Source organism: Herpailurus yagouaroundi, unplaced genomic scaffold (assembly GCF_014898765.1).
Source record: "Herpailurus yagouaroundi ecotype Mexico unplaced genomic scaffold, PumYag 196, whole genome shotgun sequence".
In the NCBI taxonomy this organism is placed as follows: Eukaryota; Metazoa; Chordata; class Mammalia; order Carnivora; family Felidae; genus Herpailurus; species Herpailurus yagouaroundi.
In genome coordinates, this window is record NW_024412427.1 from 464,409 (window position 1) to 477,114 (window position 12,706).

Here is a 12,706-nt window from a genome sequence, read left to right on the forward strand (position 1 = left end):
CCCTGAGGCCCCAGTGGTTGTGGGATAGTCAGGGAGCAGAATTTATTAGACCCCAGTGTAAGAATTGAGAAACCGAGCTATAGCAGATTTCAGCCTCTTGTGCACTTCACTCATTCATTCATTTGTAAGGGAAACATTTGGATACTTAGGATACTGCCATTTTTGCATATCTTTATTAAATTTTTAAATGTTTATTTAATTTTGAGAGATAGAGACAAAGCACGAGTTGGGGAGGGGCAGAGAGAGAATGAGAGGGAGACAGAATATGAGGCAGGCTCCAGGCTCTAGGCTCTGAGCTGTCGGCACAGAGCTTGATGTGGGGCTTGAACCCACAGGCTGTGAGATCATGACCCAAGCCGAAGTTGTACACTTAACCGAGCCACCCAGGTGCCCCTTACTTATTAAAATTTTTTAAAATGTATTTTTGAGAGAGAGAGAGAGAGAGAGAGAGAGAGAGCGCGCGCGCGTGCGTGCGCAAGCATGAGTGGGGGAGGGGCAGAGAAAGAGGGAGACTCAGAATTTGTTCCAGGCTCTGAGCTGTGAACACAGATCCTGATGTGGGGCTTGAACTAATGGACAGTGAAGTTATAACCTGAGTTGAAGTTGGAGGTTTGACCAGCTGAACCACCCAGGCACCATTCTACGTATATATATTTTTATTATTTAAAAAAAAAAATTTTTTTTTTAATGTTGATTTATTTTTGAGGGACAGATAGAGAGAGAGAGAGAGACAGAGCACACATGGGGTGGGGCAGAGAGAGAAGGAGACAGAATCCAAAGCAAGCTCCAGGCTCTGAGCTGTCAGCACAGGGCCTGATGTGGGGCTCGAACTCACGAACTGCGGGATCATGACCTGAGCTGAAGTCGGACGCTTAACCAACTGAACCACCCAGGTGCCCTACATATTTTTTTAATTAGAAAAAAATTTATTTATTTTGAGGGAGAGAGTGATTGTTCACGGAAGGGGCAGAGAGAGAGGGAGGTAGAGAATCCCAAGCGGGCTCCATACCATCATGGTGTGGAACCAGATGTGCGGCTTGAACTCAGGAACCACCAGGTCATGATCTGAGCCGAAATCAAGAGTCGGTTGTCTAACCGGCTCAGCCACCCAGGCGCCCCTTTTTCTAAATGTTTTTATAGAGAGAGTTTTATAATCAATATTTTCACTTAAGAGTGTTTTCCCAGATAGTTAAATACACAGGAAGAACAGAATTTTTCATGGCTTTTATGATGATTTTCTTAGTATAATTGTTAGGAAGGCATCTACGAGGTCTGAGACTATACACATAGCAAAGGCTTTATGTAGGTATTTCCTGATTGATTTCTAGAAAAGTTGTAGCACCATGTATAACAACCTGGGTAGTTTTTCCGTGTCCTTTCCAGTTTTGGAAGTTATAATTCAAAAAATACGTGTCTCTATGTTTTCCCTCCAAATGGCATCTCACTGTGATTTTGGTTTGCATGGTTGTTGTTTTTTTTCTTACACGTTTATTTATTTTTGATAGAGAGAGACAGAGCACAAGTGGGGGAGGGGCAGTGAGAGAAGGAGACACAGAATCCGAAGCGGGCTCCAGGCTCCAAGCTGTCAGCACAGAGCCCAACGTGGGGCTTGAACTCACAAACCGTGAGATCATGACCTGAACTGAAGTCGGACACTTAACCAACTGAGCCACCCAGGCGCTCCCCCCCCTTTTTTAAAGATTTTATTTATTTTTTTTTCAACGTTTATTTATTTTTTTTGGGACAGAGAGAGACAGAGCATGAACGGGGGAGGGGCAGAGAGAGAGAGGGAGACACAGAATCGGAAACAGGCTCCAGGCTCTGAGCCATCAGCCCAGAGCCCGACGCGGGGCTCGAACTCACGGACCGCGAGATCGTGACCTGGCTGAAGTCGGACGCTTAACCGACTGCGCCACCCAGGCGCCCCAAGATTTTATTTATTTTTGAGAGCGACAGAGTGTGAATAGAGGAGGGGCAGAAAGAGTGGGAGACACAGAATCTGAAGCAGGCTCTGAGCTCTAACCTGTCAACACAGAGCCTGACACAGGGCTTGAACCCACAAACTGCGAGATCATGACCTGAGCCTAAGTCAGACACTTAACTGATTGAGCCACCCAGGTGCCCTTGGTTTGCACGTTTCTGATGACAAGTGATGATATACCGTTTCTGATATGTTCATTGTCGGTTTAGAGTTTTGTATGAGTGAGTTGTCCAGCTGCTTTCCCCTTGGGGATTCCTTTGTTTTCCTGGATTTGGGAGCTAAAGCCTACCTGTTTAATCAGTGGGTTACCCCCAGGTGGAATTTACTGGACGCAGGTACTCTGTGTGTGGCATTTCTAAATCTACCTGTTGGCGATACATTGCAGCTGTGTGGGCTTCAATGCCAGGGCTGCCCTGGACCTTAGGTTACCACTTTGTTCTCGCCAGTACCTTCAGAATAGCCCATAAGTAGAGTGAGTAGGAACAGGAAATAAATGCCACCACTTTCTTCCTTCCTTATTTATTCTTTTGCTCCTTTATTCAGTCATTTATCCATTGACCTCTGAGTTAGTCAATTATATTTATAAAATTATTATTTAGTAGTATATTGAGCACCTGCTGAGTATCTGACACCTTACATGATGCAGAGATAAAGAGAAAAACAAGGCTTTTGATGATGGTAAGAGAATAGGAACGAAGAGGGCAATGACAGGTGAAACACGTCAGCTCTGGAGCACGTCTGCCTGGGTTCAAATCCTGGTCCTGCCCCTTTGCTGCAGAGAACCTTGGGCAGGTTTCTTGACTTTCTGGGATTTCATTTTTTCCATCCGTAATATGGGGGAAAGAGCAGGCCTGCCTCTGGAGGATGTAAAGAATGAATGAATTAGTACCTGTAGCACACTTTGATGATCCCAGCGTAGATCTCTGATAAATGTTAACCAATGTATTGATCGCTGTGTCACCTAACACGTTTTACATTTATCTCCTGTAATTGTTATCTATTTGGTAGGTATTGCTCACATGCCCATTGTGTAGATGAGAAAATGGAGGCACAGACAAGATAAGCAACTGTTCCTAAGGTTATAGAGCTAGTAAATGGTGGAGGCTGAATTGAGATCCAAGAAAGGGGCTTGTGGGTTCTAAGTCGTACTTAGGTCCCCTAGAGGAATGTATTTTTTCAAAGAGAAGGACGGTCGGTAAATTACATAATTTTTAGATTGTGGTCCATTTAGACAAAATACCACCTGCCCTGGATGATGTGACTAGAGCTGGGTGGGAATTGAGCACAGCGAGCAAAAGCCGGGGTAGCTGGAGGTGTTGGGGGAGCTCAGACAGGTCGGCCTAGGCCTGGTCGCACTCGGTGTTGAAGGAGCGAATCTGGAGTTTAGATTTATTTCCTTGTTAGTTTCTCAGCCTTGTACTACTGGCATTTACTGTGGAGAATTCTTTGTTCCGGGGACCGTCCTGTACCTCCTAGATTCCATTTGCAACAGCCAACCGTCAGGTGTACAAGGTGTGGACGATGAGCAAGATGGGTCTGGCTGCCGTGTCTTGGGGGCTGGACCGCAGTGGCAACAAGAGTGGGAAGCTGGTCCAGATGTGGTCCAGAGAGGGGTGGTGGTGGCGGCTCGGGCTGGGTGGGATCTCGGGGGTTGGTGAGAGGTGATTGGATTCTTCTCCGAGGTGTTCCCCACTGAGGGACTTGGTGTAGCTAATCTTAACTGCTAATATCCTGACGCATTCCTTGAGTGTCTCCAGATGTGAGGCCCCTTGCGTGACACATCCTAACATATTTTTGTTTTACAGATGAATGAAATTGAAGTATGTCCAGAGTGTTACCTAGCTGCTTGCCAGAAACGAGATAACTGGTTCTGTGAGCCTTGTGTGAGTTGTATTTCCTTTTCTTACTTCATTTTCAGAACTCATGCCTTAGAGGACTACCCAAGGCCCCCTTTTCTGGGCGGCTTATTTGATGAAACTTTGGGAGAAGATTTTAAATAACCTTTTTTTTTTTTTTTTTTTTTAACCAATAAAGTAATGGCAGAGTGAAAGTAATCCAGGTGGAATAAACATCTGGGGCTGAAAATCCATGTGCCAGAGGGAGCACTGTGATTTCCTGGGTTTATTAACCGCGGGCAGACTGCAGGCTAGAGCGCAAAATGGGGCCCGTTAGGGAGAAGGCCGTGAGGTAGTGAGAGTCATAAAGAAGTGTGTTCTTTGACGAATCTGTTTTGAGAGAATTGGAAGTATGTCTCTGGATCGGGTCTGTGGTGTTTCCCAAGTGGGCGGTTTGGGCTGGGGAGATGGGAGCAGATAAGTCACCCTGTTTTCTTCACCCGTCTGTATTTTCCAAACCAGTGTTCTGCAGAGAGAAGGGTGTTCCCGGGGTGGGCTGGTGGGTGAGTGGAGGTGTAGGGCTGGAGTTTACTGGGGGGCGAGATTGGGCAAGTAACGTGGAAAAGTGAACCACAGTTTACGTCTCTTCCTGCCTTTGGAGATGAAGCCCCTGAAGAGTTGCAGCCCTCGAGAGAGAACAAAGGCGGCTCATACTGCCCTTATTAAATGCTGGCTACAATGCCCATTTAATCCTCCAGCTTAACAGAGGGTGTAGGCGTCGCTGTCTCCATGTCGCAGGGAGAGGTGGACACTCTTGCTCACGGCCACCTCGGTTAAGGGCGGTGTGTTCAAGCCAGTGTTCCAGCCTCATCTCATCTGTGGTTCGTTCTTCCCCGTTTTCTCCGTGCACCCCCAGAACCAGCTTCGCCCGGGCCTCCTGGCCTCAGGCCCTCCCAGGGAAGCCCATTTGGGAGACCCTGCGTGGAACTGCTCCTGTTCAGCTGGTGGCCTAGCTGTCTCTGCACATACAGCAAGCTTTGTATATGGCGCGTCTTGCTGCCCAATGCGTACAAACTCTGGATTTTGTTTTTCTTTTCCCAGAGCAATCCACATCCTTTGGTCTGGGCAAAACTGAAGGGGTTTCCGTTCTGGCCTGCAAAAGCTCTGAGGGATAAAGATGGACAGGTCGATGCTCGTTTCTTTGGACAACATGACAGGTGGGAGTCAAAACTGGCTGCAAATGTACAGCTTTAACTGAACCTTCGATAACTGTGACGCAAGCAGGGGGCGGAGGTATTATCGTGGCGTTTACTGTCGCGACACCAACCAGTGATCTTGTAGTTAAAAATACTGCCCTGTGCTGCGTTCCGGCCGATAATGTGTGTGGGCTTCGTTTTTTTCAGGTATGTGAAGAGAACAATCATGCTTTCGTAGTTGCGTTGATGACGCTGGCACCAGAATAGGTTCCGTGGCTATTTTAAGTGGTGCTGTTCTTTTTAAATTTTGTGGAGTAAATTGAACCACCGCACAAATTGCTTTTCAAAATAATGCTTTCAGGGATCAGAAGTATTTCCACAGATTGCCAGTAAATGAATCTCTTATCATGGTGCTGGGTGGTTCTCTCTCCTGTTGCCTTTTGCTCTTAAGCCAAATAGGAAATTATAAGAGGTGGCTGTTTTAACAGGTGGTAGCCCTCCCCCCACCCAGCGTTTTCTGCCCTCCCCTCTCCCTCGCTCGCAGGGAAGTGAATTGTTCTGACTCTTAGCAGTTTCCTATCCTGTGGGGTTGAGAACAGCAGGTGGACCCAGATGAGCAGCAGTTAATATCCTAGTTCTCTTTTAGCAAGTTACGTGAGGATTAAATGAGGCAAAACCCTTTCCAGGCGGCTACCAAGCAGTTTGAAAAAGTGTTTGAGTGTGTTGGGGGAGAAGACTTAAAATTCTGGGGGCGCCTGGGTGGCTCAGTCATTCAAGCGTCTGACTCTTGATTTCAGCTCAGGTCATGATCTCATAGTTCGTGAGTTCGAGTCTTGCATTGGCTCTGTGCGGCCAGTATGGAGCCTGCTTGTGATCTCTGTCTCCCTCTCTTTGCCCCTCCCCAGCTCGCGGTCTCTCTCTAAATAAATAAATAAACTTAAAAATTATACACACCGATAGAATATACAGAAAGTACAGTTTATAATTTCAAACACCCGAGTCAGAGCTGTTACTCTGTTCACTTTGCTTGTTGCCTTGCAAATAAAGACAGAAGAGTGATGGGTAATCTGTGAAATCATTTACTAGGAATCCTTTGTCTGGAGGCAAAGTGGAAATTAGCTGGATGGTCCTGGGTTTGATAGGAAGTCTTTTGCTCTATTTGATTTTGGACACTTTGCTGGAAATCTTTTGGTGCTGCCGTGGTGGGTCAGGCCACGTGCTGGATGCTGGGGATACGGGAGTGAGCAGGACATCGTCCCTGCCCACCTGAAGGCTGGCATCCTAGTGGGAAAGACACCCAAGTAAATACCCAAGTAAACACACACAGGCAAGGTGATCTCAGGGCGGGGGCTTAGAGAAGATCTGGGTGGAGGGACAGAGCCAGCCTGCTGTTTCTTGGGGAGAGCTGGGACACAGTGTGGTTTGGACAGGAGAGGGGAGGAGAGGATGGTAAGTGATGGGTGGGGAAGGGGGCAGGGTCTGGATCACACGGGCTGTGGTCAGATTCTGCCTTTGCTTTGAAGGGCAAGAAGAATTCGTGTCAGGCTGTACATCATTGTAGCATGGCAAGAGTTAACCATCTTGATGCTTCGGGATTATTCTCGTTCTGTCATATAACCCAGTGTGGATATACTGGGGATATAGGTGGGTGGGGGAGATCCGTGCCTGCCGCCATGTACCAGATACATCCCAGACTCTTAAGAGTCTTGGATTCTGTTCTTAGCTGAGCCCACTCTGCAGGGACATCTTACTCCTGCCTGTCAGTTCTGGACGGTCTTGGGGGGCATGAGCTCTGCCAGCCCTGTTCCAGAGGCCATTTTCCCAGAACTAGACGGTGTAGGTTGGTTCTGGGTGGGAGCTGTCGTGGAAGCTGGGCCCCTGCATTGGTGAGAAAAGCCAGCGGCCCATGTCTGATGCCCATGACGTTTGTCTAACCCCCTGTGTCTTTTGTTCCCTTAGAGGGAATGTGGCCAGCTGTTGGCTCGTTTTGGGTGAGGGGAGCCCCTTACGGGGAGCGATTAAGGGCACTCCATGGGGATGGGTTAGGGGGTGCAGGAATGAAGTCACTGCGAGCTTGGGGGAAACCTGAAAGGAGGAGCGTCCCTTCCTCCCAGGAGATGTTCTTAAAGCAGAACTGGCCACACCCAGCAGCCCAGCGCGGAGGCTAAAGAGAATGGATAGGCTCTTTCTCCGGGAGCAGCTTTGGGGCTGTGGAGCAAAACAGCAGCCTGGTCCTCTGCAAGCAAAGTAGGTCAGGAGAACAGAGTAAGAAATGTCACAGCCCGTCACGTGTTCATCGTTAAGTTAATAAATACTGGAGCAGGTCCCGGGAGGCTTTTGTACAGATCAAGGCATGTTCGGAATAGTCTCCTAGCGTGCTTTTTTGTCCCTTAAGAATGTTTGCCTTCTTGAGATTTGATTTCACAGACACACACACACACACTCTCTCTCTCTCTCTCTCTCTCTCACACTCACGATACTGTACAAAAATCCAGGAGATATCTTCTTTTTTTTTTTTTTTTAATTAAATTTCTTTTTTTTTTTCAACGTTTTTATTTATTATTTATGGGACAGACAGAGACAGAGCATGAATGGGGGAGGGGCAGAGAGAGGGGGAGACACAGAATCGGAAACAGGCTCCAGGCTCCGAGCCATCAGCCCAGAGCCCGACGCGGGGCTCGAACTCACGGACCGTGAGATCGTGACCTGGCTGAGGTCGGACGCTTAACCGACTGCGCCACCCAGGCGCCCCCAGGAGATATCTTCTTAAACGCACAAGAGCGAGCTGGCATGAATTGAGTGCCTTCTATGCACCAGGCACTGTTTCAAGTTCTTTTTGCAGCTGCGGATTTATTCCCATTTGACTGAGAAGAAACCTTGAGGCCCCAAGTAGGGTGTAGCTCAGCCCTGTGACTCTGTGGCCTCTCAGGACATTGACCCCAGAGGCTCTCTTTTGTTAAGCAGATCAAGCTTCCCTTCAACCGTGTCCTGGGCCTGCTTTAAGGAAAAGAAACCAGGTCCTGAAATCACTGGCAGGTACCTTCATTGAAGGTGCTTGAGACCCTGGCAGGAGACAGTTAAGGCCCTGACCCCAGAGAGAAGGGGGGGGGGGGCGGCCACACAGTGACAGTGGCCCGCGGCCAGCTAGCTGGTGATCTCCTGGTGCTGCGGGGACTGGTCTAGGTGCATTTCATTTGCTCCCCTTGACCCCGTCCCGGGAAGGGCTCAGCCTCCATTTTACCGATGACAGAGCGGAGGCCAGCTCAGGGAAAGGGAAGTCATTTGTCCAGGAGCGGCACGGGGACCCCGGCTGTTCCTCAGAGCTGTCCTGTCTCGTCCAGACTCCTGCTCCCCCAGTTGTAACGGCCGCGGACTCTCACCCAGAGGGCATCTGTCTCCTGCCCTGCCTCGTTCTTGCGGTTCCTCAGGTCTCTGTAGGATGACAGCAGCTAGTTGGGGTGATGAGAAGCTGGTAATTTACAGCACGCTGAGAGAGCAGTTAGATATTTTTGGGGTGTTTGATTTTAGTTTGTGTCACGACCTAGTTATCACCATGAGTTGCAAACCTCCATCCTCTGCCCTGAATTTCACCCCACGCACACACTTTTATTTCTCCGGGCCGTTTTCTCTTCAAAATAGGAACGAGATTCCAGCTGTTAAAACGTGGGTAGAATGTAATCTAAGTAGTCCATATTTTTTGCTTCTCTTTCAAATGCTGGAAGACTCGGCAGTGTGGGGGGTCAGATTCCTGCACGGGCACTTGTGACGCTCCCATGTAGACGGTGCTTGCGTTGGACTGGCTGTGGCATTTCTACCTCCCCACAGCCCACTTTGCTTCCATCACTTTGTGTCTGGCTTGACTTTATGGTCTTTGAAATCCAAAAGGCCTCCTTGGGAATGTTCATTCCCGCCGGATTCCCAGCTATATATATAGGATGGAGGCTGGGGAATCAAATGTCACATGGTCCGCCTCCTGTCCAAACCCCGGAGCAGTGGTCGGCTATACTGCCCTCTCCTGCCTGCGTCCGCTCGGTCACAAATCCCGGAAAAGCAGCTCATGGCCTCGTGAGGTCTCCGCAGAGCATGCTGGGATGTGGGCGGTTGGAGGCAGGCAGGCAGAACCAGCCGAGAATGGGGGGTGGAGGCTGTCCTTTGGTTAGTTTCCACATGAATTCTCACACATCGAAGCCATGCACCTCCTTTCAGGTTTACGGTTTTCCGGTGTTTCCTTCTAGTGCCTCGTAGAACCCCAGTTTTACGAGAGATACGAAAACTGTGTGTGAACGCAGAGGAGTGGGCTTTGGGACCAGTTCTTTTTTTGGAGGTGCAGTCCTGGCAGCAGTGATGGTTCCTTACTCTCTGCTCACCCAGAGCCAAGAGGGGATTTATTATTCTTCTAATGGATTAAAATGACTAAGTCTATGAGCTTTTTAATGTTTTAGTGAAGATCGCTGTTCACATTCTGTCGTAAGAACATGTCTGTTAAGTGTTAACAGCTAATCATGTGTTAACCATTCAAACCAAGTCATTTAAAACATTTTTTGGTGGGGGGCACCTGGGTGGCTCAGTTGGTTCAGCCTCTGACTCTTCATTTCAGCTTAGGTCATGATCTCACGGTTCATACGTTGGAGCTCTGCATTGGGCTCCGTGCGGACATCGTGGGGCCTGCTTGGGATTCTGCCTCTGCCTCTCTCTTTGCCTCTCCCTCCTCTGCTTGTGCTTTTTCTTTCTGTCTCAAAAGAGAGAAATTAAAAAAAAAAAATTCTGTTTTGAGAGAGAACAAGTGAATGGGCGGGGGAGGGGCAAAGGGAGAGGGAGAGAGAGAATCATAAGCAGGCTCCACAGTCAGCATGGACCTCAACACGGGGCTCGATCCCATGACCTTGGGATCATGACCTGAGTTGAAATCAAGAGTCAGAGGCTCAACCGATTGAGCCACCCAGGAGCTCCCAAACCAAGTCTTATGCATGTATGTATGTACGTATGTTTGAAAGAGAGAGAGAGACAGAGACAGACAGACAGACACACACACACACACAGAGCATGAGCAGGGCAGGGGCAGAGAGAGAAAGAGGGAGACACACAATCCAGAGCAGGCTCCAGGCTCTTAACTGTCAGCACAGAGCCCAAAGCAGGGCCCAAACCCACAAAGTACGAGATCATGACCTGAGCCCAAGTCAGACACTCAACTGACTCAGCCCCCCAAGTGCCCCCAAGTCATTTTTAAAGAATGGAGTATGTAGTTAAGAAGGTCGACAGACATACCAGGCTAATTTGGTTTGCGTTAAGGAAAAAAATTCTGGAAACACCCTAAATGTCCATCGACAGATGAGCAGATAAAGAAATCACGGTAGATAGATCTCATGGGATAGTATTCGGCCTTAAAAAAGATGTGACAACATAGCTGAACCTGGAGGACACGACGCTAAGGGAGACCAGCCAGGCACAGTAAGACAAAATGACTGCGTGAATTCCGCTTAGAGGAGGTATTTAATAAAATAGTCAAATTTATAGAATCAGAGTGTAGAATGGGGATAGACTCATCGGGCATAAAATTACCGTTAGGATGAATAAAGCCGTGCCTACGTTAACAATAGGGCGTGTGGTTCTCTTAAACTTACCGCAAGAAAACCAATTTTTAAAAAACCTCAAAAATAAATAAATAAATAAATAAATAAATAAATAGATCTCTGAAAGGACCAAAGTTGACTTCACCTCTCTCTTCTGCACTTCTAGGGCCTGGGTTCCAATAAATAATTGCTACCTCATGTCCAAAGAAATTCCTTTTTCTGTGAAAAAGACGAAAAGCATCTTCAACAGTGCAATGCAGGAGATGGAGGTGTATGTGGAGAACATCCGCAGGAAGTTCGGGGTTTTTAACTACTCTCCCTTCAGGACACCGTACACGCCCAACAGCCAGTACCAAATGCTGCTCGATCCCAGCAATCCCAGCGCGGGTGCTGCCAAGATAGACAAGCAGGAGAAGGTCAAGCTCAACTTCGACATGACGGCGTCCCCCAAGATCTTGATGAGCAAGCCCATGCTGAGCGGGGGCACGGGCCGTCGGATCTCCTTGTCCGATATACCACGCTCCCCCATGAGCACAAACTCTTCCGTGCACACGGGCTCCGACGTGGAGCAGGACGCCGAGAAGAAGGCCACGTCGAGCCACTTCAGCGCCAGTGAGGAGTCCATGGACTTCCTGGACAAGAGCACAGGTCAGCCGCGGAGGAAGAGGAAGAGGCGGGGGCGGGCGGGGGCGGGGTGGGCGGGACCACACCTGTCGGGTTCTGGCTGGCCAGCGTCTCAGAATCAAAGGGACCTCTATGGGGTTTTGCTCCAGTGGAGGACATTTAAAATTTTAAATGGGTGACCCAGAGGGATTTTTGCTGTTAGGAATCAAGAACGTAGAAAATCGGTCCCCAAAGGCCAGATGGAGGTCCTTCCTCGCAGTGGGGCAGAGGTGGCCAGAAATCCTTGAGAGTTGAGAGCAGACGCCTCTTGGGCTATCACAGCAAAACTTCCCGTAAGAGTTTGTTTCTCAGGAACGTTACTTCAATCGAAAAACTTTTTTTTTTTTTTTTTTAATTTTTTTTTCAACGTTTATTTTATTTTTGGGACAGAGAGAGACAGAGCATGAACGGGGGAGGGGCAGAGAGAGAGGGAGACACAGAATCGGAAACAGGCTCCAGGCTCTGAGCCATCAGCCCAGAGCCTGACGCGGGGCTCGAACTCACTGACCGTGAGATCTTGACCTGGCTGAAGTCGGACGCTTAACCGACTGCGCCACCCAGGCGCCCCTCGAAAGACTGTTTTTCTATCCAAACTATACCTTCACGATACTTAGCGCTCCAGTGTTAGAGCGACAGGTAAGGTCGGCAATAACGTGTGCTCTCCCCAGAGCGCTCCTTACAGGTTGGTTGCCCTGATTGACACTTGCTGTAGAATGGCGAGTGGTTAAGAATGAGGCTGCCGGTCTCAAATCCCAACTCTCCCACTCACTAGCCGCGTGGCTTTAGGCCAGATACTTAATGTCTTGGTGCTTGAGTTTCCTCATCTGTGATGTGACGTAATAACAGACCTGACCCATAGGTTCTTGTTAAGGCTTAAATGAAGACGTGTCCACAAAGCGTCGGAACAGTGCCAGAAAAAGTAAGCGTTGCAAAGATGCTGGCTGCTACGTTATTTCTTACGGTGGTTGCTCAGCAAATGCCTACGTGGATTCAGATTCAGATTCGGATTGGGAGAGCTGATGTGAGGGGGTGCTGGTCCAGTGTGAGGAAAGGAATGGTGACTTAAATTGAATTCTTTGTACCCAAATATTATTTGGCTGTCTGTTAAATACTTAAGAGATTTATTACTTCCACAAGGAAATGGGTTTACTCTCATTTTTCTTTTTTTATGTTTATTTTTGAGAGACACACACACACACACACACACACACACACACACACACACACAGTACGAGTGGGGGAGGGACTGAGAGAGAGGGAGACACAGAATTGGAAGCAGGCTCCAGGCTCTGAGCTGTCAGCACAGAGCGCGATGCGGGGCTCGAACTCATGAACTGTGAGATTATGACCTGAGCTGAAGTCGGACACTCAACCGACTGAGCCACCCAGGTGCCCCTATTATTTTTTTAATATGTATTTATAAGTGTTTATTTATTTTTGAGAGAGTGTGAGCGGGGGAGT

At 48.5% G+C, this 12,706-nt stretch overlaps 1 protein-coding gene across 26 annotated transcripts in view; it reads left to right on the top strand.

Moving 5' to 3' along the window:
- ZMYND8 (zinc finger MYND-type containing 8) overlaps positions 1-12,706 on the top strand; it is a 125,718-nt gene that overhangs the window by 57,730 nt on the left and 55,282 nt on the right. For all 26 annotated transcript variants that reach the window (XM_040446837.1, XM_040446840.1, XM_040446836.1 and 23 more), the window contains 3 exons: positions 3,787-3,864; positions 4,918-5,033; positions 10,749-11,230. In XM_040446837.1, the coding sequence (XP_040302771.1) occupies positions 3,787-3,864; positions 4,918-5,033; positions 10,749-11,230 (676 nt within the window). The remainder of the gene's footprint in view (positions 1-3,786; positions 3,865-4,917; positions 5,034-10,748; positions 11,231-12,706) is intronic.